Source organism: Megalobrama amblycephala, unplaced genomic scaffold (assembly GCF_018812025.1).
Source record: "Megalobrama amblycephala isolate DHTTF-2021 unplaced genomic scaffold, ASM1881202v1 scaffold199, whole genome shotgun sequence".
Taxonomy (NCBI): domain Eukaryota; kingdom Metazoa; phylum Chordata; class Actinopteri; order Cypriniformes; family Xenocyprididae; genus Megalobrama; species Megalobrama amblycephala.
Window position 1 is genome coordinate 993033 of NW_025953336.1, and position 13788 is coordinate 1006820.

General features: G+C 36.6%; 1 protein-coding gene across 21 annotated transcripts in view; it reads right to left on the bottom strand.

The window, feature by feature from the left end:
* LOC125260924 (neurexin-3b) overlaps positions 1–13788 on the bottom strand; it is a 494859-nt gene that overhangs the window by 172213 nt on the left and 308858 nt on the right. The window contains exon 1 of one of the 21 annotated variants that reach the window (XM_048179446.1): positions 8484–10013. The exons of the other annotated variants lie outside the window; for them this stretch is intronic. Coding sequence (XP_048035403.1) covers positions 8484–8718 — 235 coding nt within the window. The 5' untranslated portion in view covers positions 8719–10013. Of the gene's footprint in view, positions 1–8483; positions 10014–13788 lie in introns of those variants that run through there. 21 annotated transcript variants of the gene reach the window in all.

A 13788-nucleotide genomic window follows, 5' to 3' on the forward strand; every position in this document is an offset into this window, starting at 1 on the left:
AAATAAATAAAAATATTTTATTTCATCTAGTTACCAAGGAAGCATTTCTCCTTTTCATTTTAGATTAACTTAACTTGATATACTAAAAAAACTAAATGGAATAGAAATATATAACAAACAAACACACACACACACACACACACACACACACACACACACATATATATATATATATATATATATATATATATATATACAGTACAGTCCAAAAGTTTGGAACCACTAAGATTTTTTATGTTTTTAAAAGAAGTTTCGTCTGCTCACCAAGGCTACATTTATTTAATTAAAAATACAGTAAAAAACAGTCATATTGTGAAATATTATTACAATTTAAAATAACTGTTTTCTATTTGAATATATTTCACAAAGTAATTTATTCCTGTGATAAAGCTGAATTTTCAGCATCATTACTCCAGTCTTCAGTGTCACATGATCCTTCAGAAATCATTCTAATATGCTGATCTGCTGCTCAAGAAACATTTAATGTGTACAATTGTACAAAATATTTGTGTAATTTTTTTTTTTTTTTTTCAGGATTATTTGATGAATAGAAAGTTCAAAAGAACAGTGTTTATCTGAAATTAATTATAAATGTCTTTACTGACACTTTTGATTGATTTAATGCATCCTTGCTGAATAAAAGTATTCATTTCTTTAATTTCTTTTCAAAAAAATAAAAATAAAAATTCTTACTGACCCCAAACTTTTGAACGGTAGTGTATAATGCTACAGAAGCTTTGTATTTCAGATAAATGCTGTTCTTTTGAACTTTCTATTCATCAAGGAATCCTGAAAAAAAAGTACACAACTGTTTTCAACATTGAAAATAATCATAAATGTTTATTGAGCAGCAAATCAGCATATTAGAATGATTTCTGAAGGATCATGTGACACTGAAGACTGGAGTAACGATGCTGAAAATTCAGCTTTGCATCACAGGAATAAATTACTTTGTCAAATATATTTAAATAGTACACAGTTATTTTAAATTGTAATAATATTTCACAATATTACTGTTTTTTACTGTATTTTTAATTAAATAAATGTAGCCTTGGTGAGCAGATGAAACTTCTTTTAAAAACATTAAAAATCTTAGTGGTTCCAAACTTTTGGACTGTACTGTATATATATATATATATATATATATATATATATTTTTTTTTTTTTTTTTTTTTTTTTTTTCCCATATGGCTTAATCAAACAGTGTTTGTATACAAACATTTGCTAAGTTGTAAGGTGAATGATATGGTCATGTTTCTCAGTACATACAGTATATACTGTATGTATGAAACTGCTTTCAGCTTTTCAATTCCACAATATGTGATGCCCATCTTCCTCCTGCCAATTTCCTCAAAGCAAATGTGGCAAATTTTTTCAACATTAACACTGCCTAATTTCGAGTACAAATACACTGACCAAACATAATCATCAATTACCATTACATGTAAATCCATGGTTGTAAAATGTGTGATAGTTGAACTGGCCCACAATGGAGACATTTTTATTCCCAGAAAATTAACCGTGACTCTCTAAATTTAGAAGTACAAAAGCAATATCTAGCTTTGACATATTTAAATCTGCATATTTGTGATATTTACCCCAAGGGCATTTTTTTTTCCTAATCTTATTAAATGTATGCTTCATCTTTCATTTTAAATTCTTACATTTGATCAATAAATTAAATTAGAATAATAAGAGACTATAGGGCTGTTACCAATTAAATACATAATTTACACTGAAAAATTACAACTGCATTAAATAATGTTATGAGAATGTTATGTTTTTTTTTTTTTTTTTTTTTTTAATATACAAATAAGAAATGATGGAAAGAATGATACTTTTAAACATGACACTAAACCACCAGTAGGTGGTCTTAATGAGTGAGTCATTGAGTCATTCATTCAAACAATTCATTCAAACGGCTGATTCATTCAAGAATGAGGCAGTTGTTTATGAATAGGCCATTGAATCTTTGACTCAACGGATTCTTTCAAAACACTGAATCATTCAGACTAACACAGCCAAGTGTTTCCATAAGATGCGCTATGGTTCTGCTGTGATCTTTGTTTGGAACTATTTTTGCTGCCAAAACAGTCAATACTGCATCCAGAATGTAAGTGATTTAATTTTAACTATTTGTTTATTCAGTGTCACATTTTCAATCATGATGGTATTCAGGAAAGCTCTATTGGTCATGTAATGTTGCTTAACTGTATCATATGTTATAAATATAAAAACTCCACATTTTGAATTTTACCGCAGTACGTTAACTGAGTTTCTTTGTGTGTGGTGTGCTCATTTGTTTTGATTTCTCCTTGAGAGGCTACGAGCCTCATCAGCGCAACCTACATTTTGCACGCTAGTTAGCTCCCTGTCATGTGACAATGGAGCGCAGTGAAAGGGAGTGATTGACGGCTAATATTAACCGACCTGAAATCTGCTTTAAACTTAAGAACGTAAAGTTTAATTGGTTATGTGATAGAACGGTGGGCCGGTTACTGTATCAGCTTACAGCAGGCACATACTGTACAGTAATTAGCAAATATTTTTTAGAGAAATAAAAACAGGTCGCATCTCAACAATTATTTGCACTCGCACAAATGCTCCAAAATATATTTTAAGGTCACACACATTACATTTAGGGTGCATATGTGACCAAAATGGTCGCGATTTCGAGCATTGCTGGTTGAACATGTCACTCAGATCTACCTTTTTAAGTGGGTGGTTCTTGGCCAGAATAATTTGCAGACAAGATGCGGAACAGACTCTTTGGAACAGACTGATGTTCAAAAGTCTGGCTATGTGAGACGACACACACCATTCATGAATGAGCGGACAGTCATCTTGTGTCTTTTGAAGTAAATGGATTTGTATTACAAGAACTACACACAATATGAACTGCATTTTTGCTGCACCTGATGGCTCCTTTCACTCCAAACTTCTTACTAACCTAAGTGGACAGTAAGCCAGATCCTGCAGCAACCCATGGCCTTACTCAGACATGGGCCAGTTTTAAATGATAACATATAGTCCCTTAGGTGCTACTAAAAACAAACACGAGTATAATTTCTCTCATTTCTTTCAGATGCACTTGCCCATGATTTATAGGCATGTCATCTAATACTGTACTATATAAACACAGCATTTCAGGATGTAACGTTTTTGATGTCACAACACCGAGGATAATCCTGGCAGCATAACGTATTTGCTATCTGAACCGATGCAATGAAAATGTAGTGTTAGCATGAATAAAGCTCATGAGTTCCTGACAAGGTCACAGCTGAAGCAGAAGAAAAGTTTTTGAAAGCTCTCTAGTCTGATCTTTCAGTTCTCAGTTTCTTTGCTGAGCCTTAAATAGTTTTCCATAAAAGCGTTCAATGTGAAGGCATTTGATCAGCTGCATGGATAGAGTAGGAAGCGGGACGTATTTCTGCAGGGTGTAAGGGATTTTTGAACATCCAAGACAGAATTTGCATCACGGATGGGGCAGTGATCAGCAGGGGTGTGTTCTAATGAATAAACATCACTTTTCAGATAATTATGAGACATTTTTGGCTATTCTCTTTTCAGCTCTATCTGCATAATTACATGGGATCGTAATGACAATTAGTTAGCGATGACTCTGATGTCCAAGGAAATGAGTGACTGCCAAACCGCTATCTGACAGTTATTTTCCAAGATGCAAAAACAAGAATTACCCAACGGTAGTGGTCTAAATGAGAGAGAGCGAGAGAGAGAGAGAGAGAAAGAGAGATGAACAGACAGGAAATGGAAGCCCTGGTTTGACTTGTGTTTCTTCATTAGCTGCGTTCTCATCATGCAGGCGGGCAGCTGTGCTCAGGTCTGTCTATGCTGAGATAAAGACTGAATTAGGGAGAGAGGACGACAGCAAAAAACTAAAATAACCTCCATAATTAAGCAGCAAAAACAAAGGCGGCCATTGATTTGCTGTCTAAGGCCAAAATGGAGGGTATAGCAATGGAGAGAGAGAGAGAGAGAGAGAGAGAGAGAGAGAGAGAGTGTGTGCTCTGTCTCCCAATGAGAAATTCAAATCATGGAGTTTGTTTGCGTTTAACTGCCCTTCCAGTTTAATACAAAGCAGCTTGTTTCTGCATATTTTCAGCTGTAAAAAGGCAATATAATAACAAGATATAATAGAAAATATTACTGAAACCAAAAGGTAAGAAAAAGGTAAAAAACAAAACAAAACAAACAAAACAAAACAAAACATGGGTTATACCAGCAGGACTCACTGATACAAATGGCTAAAATTACGGACAATCAGACAATCTAGTGCAGTTTCCTTTATTAATATTTTTTTTATTTTTTTTTTACTAAAAATACATAAACATCCTTAAAGATGCTGCAAAAAACAAAAAGTCTTTAGTCTGTCTTGTAGCTTTGAATACATCAACATGTGACCATGTTCTAAAAGACAAAAAAAAAAAATTAAAATCTTACAAAAAATACAATCCTTTGGTATGCCCCAGCTAGGCTTTTTTAATAGGAAATACAAAATTCACTTTACACTTTAAGGTGTTTGATCATAGATGTTTAATGGATAATTAGTTGTGTCATTTAGTTTCATTTTCATGGACTTTTATTTTGTTTATGTTTTCTATTGTTTAGATTTCCTACCACTCTTTACTTGTCATGGTTACAGATAGTTATTTCAGTTCAGCTGTGTATCTTTAATTAACCTTATTTGCCTTAGTACTTACGTACTTTGTGTTTTCAGCATTCATTGTCTGGTCTCATCTATGAATGTTGCCTGCTGTTATATTACCTTGTGGAGTATTATTAAAGACTGTGTTTATCTTCAAACTTCATCATTGTGTGTTGCATCATGCAACCATGCATGACAAGATGTGTGTCCACAGTGTGTGTAAACAACCAGCCTATAATGGTAAAAATCCAACCACTCCTTTTTTTATAGAATATATAATATTTGACATACAGTAACCTTGTGTGTATTTGACAGTTTAACTGCAATAAGACGTTTAAGAGAAATCAGTTTAATACTAACAGGACATGCCGTCTGACAGTCAGCTTTCAGTGTGAGTGCTTCGGATGTGTGTGCTCAGAAACCATATATCAGAAGTTTAAACTGTTATGGCTTTAAAATGTGTGCAAATAATTAACTTTCATGATGACGAAGAACTGCAATGTCACGTGAGCATGGCCATGATAGAGATGATAATTAAAACCAAACAGATGTTTTGTTAGTTTTTGGCAGAGTATAAGAGGCACAAGCTGTACAGGATTCACCATCTTCTGGAAACAGGGGTGGGGAGCAATAGCTCATTTGCATTTAAAGAAACATGCCTCAAAACAGAATGTTTTTGCTTACACTTAAAATGGGCATTTACAAGATAAATGATCTGTGGGGTATTTTGAGCTTAAACTTTCTGGTGGAATTCTGGGGACATCTGAGACTTATATTACATAATGTAAAAAGGGGCATAATAGGTCCCCTTTAATACAACATACAGTACATTTTCTTGAGATGCAAAACTGTAAGAAAAGTAAGAGCTGTTTTTAGAAAATATAATCTTTAATTGACTTGTTAAATTGCATATATATATATATATATATATATATATATATATATATATAATAACTATTTATTTATTTATTTATTTATTTATTTATTTTTGTTTGTTTTGTAAGCACAAACTAAAGTCTATGCATAACTCACAAAATTTTGCTGGACTTATGCTTAAAGTATAGGTTGAGAAAAATAGACAACTCAAGCCTCAGTAACTGATGTAATTTCACTACTTTGCTTTGCTACTACATACTTTAACAGGTATGTTTATATTTTCTTTACTGAAAAACAGAGACAAAAACTGAATAAGAATTTTAATTTATTTATTATCTATTTTTGCACCATCTATATAGAAGTTGTGCTCTTTAGAGAGGTATACTTTGTATCTTTCCAAAGGTAGCGAGTGACAGAACAGCCAGTGACTCCCTTTCTCTTTTTGTGTGTGTGTGTTTATGTGTAGTGGGTCTGTCTCCTGACAGTGTCTTTTTCATTTTCAACCCTGGCAGAGCTCAGCATCCCATCCCAGAGGACAGAGGAGGTCTTCAAACAGGGAAGTGAAAGAGGAAGAGAGAAAGAACCGTTTCCTTTCCTCAATCCCAATCACTGTTGCTTCACTGAATTTCAGTTATCTCCAACACAGCTGAGTAATCTAAGCCTCCATTCTTCAAAACACATGTACACAAAGACTATCCTTGCTCGGACCAAGGTTTAGAGTTTTGCATATCGCAGTCATTTTGTGTTTTATAAACCTTTTCTAAAGAATTTTGAATTTCTGTTTTATGGTTTTGGTTTATTTCAGAAAGAGATTTGTCATTAAAGGGTTAGTTCACCCAAAAATGAAAATAATGTCATTTATTACTCACCCTCATGCTGTTCCACACCCGCAAGACCTTCGTTAATTTTCGGAACACAAATTAAGATATTTTTGTTGAAATCCGATGGCTCAGTGACGCCTCCATAGCCAGCAATGACATTTCCTCTCTCAAGATCCATTAATGTACTAAAAACATATTTAAATTAGTTCATGTGAGTACAGTGGTTCAATATTAATATTATAAAGTGACGAAAATATTTTTGGTGCGCCAAAAAACCCCCAAAGTAACGACTTACATAGTGATGGCCGATTTCAAAACACTGCTTCAGGAAGCTTCGGAAGCGTTATGAATCAGCGTATCGAATCATGATTCGGATCGCGTGTCAAACCGCCAAACTGCTGAAATGACGTGACTTTGATTGACGCTCCGAACCGCTGATTCAACACGCTGATTTGACATGCTGATTTGACACGCAGATTCATAATGCTCCGAAGCAACCTGAAGCAGTGTTTTGAAATCGGGCATCACTATATAAGTCATTATTTTGTTTTTTTGGCGCACCAAAAATATTCTTGTCGCTTTATAATAATAATATTGAACCACTGTACTCACATGAACTGATTTAAATACGTTTTAAGTACCTTTATGGATCTTGAGAGAGGAAATGTCATTACTGGATATGCAGGCCTCACGGAGCCATCGGATTTCAACAAAAATATCTTACTTTGCATTCCGAAGATTAACGAAGGTTTTATGGGTGTGGAACGGCATGAGGGTGAGTAATAAATGACAGAATTTTCATTTTTGGGTGAACTAACCCTAAGTGTTTAGTTTTTTTTTATTTTATGTGCACATACTTATATCAGTTCAGCTGCATAGTTTTTATGTGATATGTGACAACTAGTCACTTGTCACTAGTAGGCACACAAGTCAAAGCGAATAAATAACTATAAATAAATAAATAAATAAATAAAAACACCACATTGTTTTTATTGCACCAGAGTGCTAACAATTTTTTGGAAAAATAAGCCTAATTCACTTTTAGTTGCCTTTGCATATTAAACCGGGATACGAGAAAACATTGAAATTGGAAAGAAAAATTACACATTAGTTACAAACATATCTTATTTTCCTTTAGGATGTTTTTCAACCACTGCTATTTGTTTTCTTCTATTTTCTTTTTATAATTCAATTATTAATTATTTCAGTTTCTAATGATAACCTAATGATGTGCAATGTGTTCTTCCCTCATCACCCTGAAACCATATCTGCACATGATCAGATGACACAGGACACATCTACAAGGATTTCAGACAGTGTCACAGATCCGTCTGTTGACTTTAAAGAAGTGTGGCCACCAGGGCCATCTGAATGTTTGAGGGGGGCTCATTAAGTCAAAAAGATGAGGAAAATGTTTAAAAACGTTCTAAAACTAAGAAGTAATGTAATGCCCCTTGTGTCAAAGAAAAAAAAAAAAAGTCCACAAGACACCCAGATCAAGGCAACTTAGAAACACTTCCATAAAACACATAAAATTATGCAGAGATAATGTTATATCTTTTTGGGCAACGGAAATCATAATCCATACACATACAGATGGAGAGAGAAGGACAGGGACAGAGGGGTAGAATCTCATTAGGTCTGGAATGTGTGAGTGTGTGAGTGTGTGAGCGGTGACGACCTGACAGAATCAGATTAGTGATGCACACACTCTCTCCTCCTGTCACCCCCATCTGCTGTAGCACTGCCGATAGGAGTAGAGGGGAAAAAAAGAAAAAAAAAAAAAAAAAAAAACCTCTCTGAACTACATAAATGGAGTCAAGCTCAATGACCAGTGCCATTTGCACTTCAATTATAAATTTATGCACACCCGGATGCACTGACACTTGAAAACATTCACACTCTCACACGATATGCAAACAAGGAAACCTTAAAGTTCTTTACTAAGTAAACTGATTAGCCAGCAAAGCTAATTGTTCAGGATTATGCACACTTTAAAATTTTTGCACTGAATGTAAAAGAAATGACGGAAAGCAGCAATTTTCTCAGTATTCAGTTTCTGTGACTTTAGTCAGCTGACTGAAACACCTCTAAGCATGTGGACAAATGGAGAAACTCACCATGGCCACCTCGTAGGGGGGCGGGGGAGCGGTATATAGCAACGGGTGGCGGGTGATGCCGGGCTCCTGCCGGATGATGGTGGTGCTGGGTCTCAGAATGTGAGAACGTGGAGGATGAGAGGATGATGGTGTTATCAGGGTTTGAGCCCCATGCGGTGCCAAACACGCACCCTACAGCCAGGGGCAGCACGCGGGCAAGCCACAGGGAGTATCGGGTCTCAGAGTGGGGGCGCATGGTTATCGCCCCCTCCTTGCTGCAGGAGTGGACAGCTTTCAGCAGGTGAAATGGAAAGAGAAACAGGTGAGCAGGACCTGGTGTCCGTTAAGATCCCATGGTAGGGAACGCAAGCACTCTCTTTGATGAAAATCCAAAGCAAAATCCTCTTTTTCCGCTGCCGAAGAAATGGGGGCCCTTAGAGAGTTTGCAAAAATAGTTATTCCTCAGTTCCAGCAGATGTTATTTATCAGCTGCTCCTCTGAGAGGCAGAATCAGAGCACCGTGTATCCCTGGTTGACCCAGCTCACCTCTGGAGCAGAAAGAGCGATGCAGGAAGTCAACGGGTGGCGACCGGCAACCTGCGCCACTGCTTTGGAGCATCTGTTTCACGACCACACACTCCGAATGGTGCTGCCCTTCTTCTCCCCAACTGAGGCAAAGAGGCGCTCTCTCCACCACTGTGTCTGCTCACACAGCTAATGAACCAAAAGTCTTGCCTGAGATCCGAGCCCCCCCCTCCAACACTCACTGAGAAAGAAAGAGAAACAGAACAGAGACTCTCCAGCAGAGAGGATGGAGACAGAAGCTGGCAGAGAAGAGAGAGAAAGGAGCGAAGGGGGATGGATGGGGGAGGCTTGACTCAGGTGAAAGTAAGCGGAGACGATGGGATGGATGTGGAAGAGGAGGCGGGAGTTGCTCAGATGTGGGCCAGCCCTATGCAAATCGCTCCACAGCACCGAGCAAATCAGGAGGGCTGGCTGCCTCTGCAGAGGAGTGAGCTGCCTTCGAGTCACGAGGAGGAGAGAACGCACGAGAGAGGGAGCTGCAAACGACAGCAGGAGGAAGCCAGCGAGCGAAGAAGAATGTGAGAGCGAGGAATAGAGTGCAAGGAAAGTGAGAGAACCCGGGTGAAAGCGAGAGATGCCTTTCAGGCAGTGATAGAATCAGATTTCTTGCAGCAGGTTGGTGATAAGGATGTCATCTGAGCTGGGAGATCTGCTACATGTTTCGGATGGGGCTGAAAGCCCACAGTGATGGTGAGAGAGATTCTCACATATACTGTTTCACCAATCTTGAGCTTATACAAACAGATACAGATGCAAACAAATGTTGTGGCTTTAGCACAAGATGCTGCTTTTAGGTCATAGAGGTATCATTATATTTAAGAGTTGAGAAACAACTAATTTAGTCCGTTTAGAAGCTGACAGGCTTGTACGATCAAACTACATTTCCACTATATTTCATCACATCATTCCTGGTGACAAGAATGACAAAGAATGATAAAATACACATATAAAGCATTAATCCACACCTAAAGTGCATGTTTTGCTTTTCTTGCAGTATCGTGAAAATGCTGTGCATGTCAGTAAGAGGAAAAGAGAAAAATTTAGGAAAAAAATAAATAAATAATAAAAAAATGAAATTGTCTGATACATCCATTTTTATGACAAAACTAACTTGAACACATAGTACATCATAATAATAACTTCAAAGGGAGATTTAAATGCAGAATATCTCTCCAAAAGAAACAGCAACACAAAAAACATCCCTATAGATGTTTTCAGTTTTCATAATATAATAAAAAACAAAAAAAGACACAATATAATAAAAAACAACAAAAACAACAACAACAACAAACATAATATAAGTATATTTTTTCCTAGACACATTTACATCTGTTACTTGTCAAATATAACTTTTCATTAAAACATTATGACAGTATATTCATTCATGGGTAATATTTCATACTTGCCGATCTTTTATGGAATTAAAATGCCACCATACAGAGACAACAAATGGATTTGTTGCATTAAATCCAATGTAGATTTCATCAAGAAATAAATGTTGCTGTTATATATAGAAACAAAGTTTATGTATGATTGCTCCCATAACTGTTAAAACTTAAGAAAGAAAACAATTTCTTATTAAAATGAGTGCTCAGATTTTCCAAGGCACCAAAGCACAATCCAAACATTTCAACAGAAACTCAAACATTTCTCATAAAATTATTTCAAAATGAAATTATGCTTTCACTGTCAACAAATCAGTCAAACAGCAGGTCTTTTTTTATTATTTTGAAATATTTAAGAGAAAAAAAAAAAATAGATTAAAGGGACCTATTATGCCATTTATTTAATCAAGAGAAGTGAGTGATTTTTTTCTGTCTTTTTTGTTTGATTAGCATTAAAACACAGACAGCAGCACAGCAGGAATATTAGGCTGCTGTCCCTTTAGGAGCTGCACAGATCCAATATACTGATGTACACATGCGTTTTATTTCTTAACTATTTACGTTCACTTAAGCCATAAACGACTGTGTTTACTAAGATACTAAGATAGTCACCAAGATAGGCATTTTGTGTGAATTTGTCCATTCAAGCACAAGAAGCAACGAAAGAGAACTCAATTCAGTATTCACACTGTCTGTGACGCAGCTTTCTGTGCGCACGCTTTCGATGTGTACATTAGTATGATGTGTAACATATTAGATCTGTGTGGTACAGTAGGTCTTAATAAATAGGCTGTCTATTTCATTAATGGTAATGAAACAATTGTGGAATCATGAAAAAAAAAAAAGTTGTATACATACCCCCCCCCCCCCCTAGATATGGGTTTTGACTTGGTTTGTGCCAAATTTGGTGGTATATATTCCCACTATATACATATTGTAAAACATTTGGTTTGATTATGAGTTCAACATGTGATGAACAATTATTACTTCCACTCCAACAATTTGTTACTTCCTAACAATTCACAATCCATGGACACAGAAAATGACCCCCAAAACAGACTTTTCCATGGGAAAACTATTTGAATGTGGATTTTACCAAACTGAATTGTGTAAAATTACTAAACCGAAAACATATCTAACTCATAATTTCAATCTGCCACCTCCCACACTCTAAACATCGATGAACATCCTCTATTTGGCGGCTCATCACAAGAGATTTTAGCCTCTTTTCGGTGTGTGTGTGATGGAGATTAGTCTTGTTTACTCATTGTGCTCATGTAACATGAGCAACAGAACTGGAGAGGAAATGAATGCAGCCCAGAGCTCCACGGAGAGTCCAGATGAGGTCACAGTGACCCGTCACTCGAAAACAAGAATCCGCTTACAACAACACAAAAACCGGGTGTCTTTAACCTAATCTCATCTCAAATAGCTTTCTTATTTTGTTCATGCAAAATTTTGCCAAAGCTCTATATAACAACCTTGGCATATTTTTGGCTTGCAAACTGATATACCTCTCAGTATAACCTTGATTGATTTAAATTACTTGAACTAATTTATTTATAATTATCACTTATTAATTGGAATGTGTTTGGTCTGTTAAACTCTGATTTTAAAATTAATTTGAGAACAAATTCCATAAAACACCTGCAAACACTGTCAGGTATTCACTAATTGATTAAAAACATCTGAAGCACATGATTACTCACTGCCCAACCATTTAAATGGTCCTCGTGCTCCCAAACCTTCTTCATAATTCACCTTCAGCAGTCTGGTAATGAGAAATTCATTTTGTTCACAGGAGGGAAGGATGTGGTCTGCCTTAATGAGACTAACACTGCAGGATTGCTCCAGACCTGTTTCACTACTGTTTCATGGGTACTTCAGACCAACATAGCATTACATGACATCAACATTACATCTTATGCTTTTTCCTTTTCTCTTATTCTCATATCACTTCTATCTCCTCTCCTTATGTTTCTCCTCTCATTCTCTACTTATCTCCCCTCTCCTCTCCTCTCCTCCACTCATCTCTCTGATTCTCTCTCCCTCACGCCTCTCTTCTCTTCACATCCCATCATGTCTCTTGTCTCCTCTCCACACTTATCTCATGTAATCATATCTATCTTTTACTAACCTGTCTGTATACCTCACCTATCCTCTCTCATTTCCCTCCTCACTTCTCTCCCCTTCTCTCCTCATTCTTCTACTCCCCTCATATCTCTCCTCATGTCCTCTCGTCTCATCTCCCCTTGTGTCTCGCCTCTCCTTCTCTCCTCATGTCTCTCCTTTTCTCTCCTCTCTTCATGTTTCCCCCTAATCTCCCTCTTCTTTTCTCCTGTCATATCTCTTCACACAATATCTTCAAGACAGTCATGAATTTAGTCTGTTGATGGTGTAAAAATCAGTTAGCAGTCTATTCATCTGCGTGTAAATGCCTTTCTGAACTGCATATCACTCCTATCTAATCCATTTGGTTTTACTTAGTGAAAAAAAGGCCATAAAAGAGAAGGTTAAATCTCCAACCTTTCCATGCACTTTTAAGATTTCACTGCACTCAAACAGAGCTTGCAGATTTCTTTTCTTTCTTTCTTTCTTTCTTTCTTTCTTTCTTTCTTTCTTTCTTTCTTTCTTTCTGGTAGAAGTCACAATATTTATAATAACATTTGTAAACAAGGCTCATTTTCTCCAGATGGCTCATTAGGTCTTCTTGGGAACAAACAAAAACTCAATCCTGCCTTTTTCCATAACGAGAGAGAACAGCTGATTCCTGACTCTGAAGATAGTGTGCCATTAGTGTGTTTCACCGGTGGCAGTGAGGGTCCCTCTTCCTGTGGCTTTGAGGACTGCTTAAAGCACTGGTGTTAAATAAAAATCAATCTCAGTAGAGTCTCAGAGCAAAACCATATCCTGCCAATTCATTTTGACTCCCAGCTGAAAAGTCTCTCAGCCCTCAATTTGCATTCATGCACAATAAATGTGATGTCTGTCAGTATGTAAGACGTTGTTCATTTTTGTGCAGGTTTTTGTGAAGGAAATGTGTAGCATCTTATGCAGTATATCTATTTAGGTAAGATGACACCAATGTTTTCTGATTTATCCATGTCCACAGCCTAACTTATAAACACCCTAAACCAGGGGTGTCCAAACCTACTCCTGGAAGGAGCGTCCAACAGATCTTAGCTCCAACCAGCTCCAACACACTTGCCTGGAAGTTTCTAGTGAGTCTGAAGGCCTTGAATAACTTGTGTTTGTGTGTTCACAGTGTTTAACCCTCTGGGGTCTGAGGATTTTTGGCAAAAGTGTCATTACACTATATTCAGCATGAACTAGGCTACCATAATATGTTAGAGCTA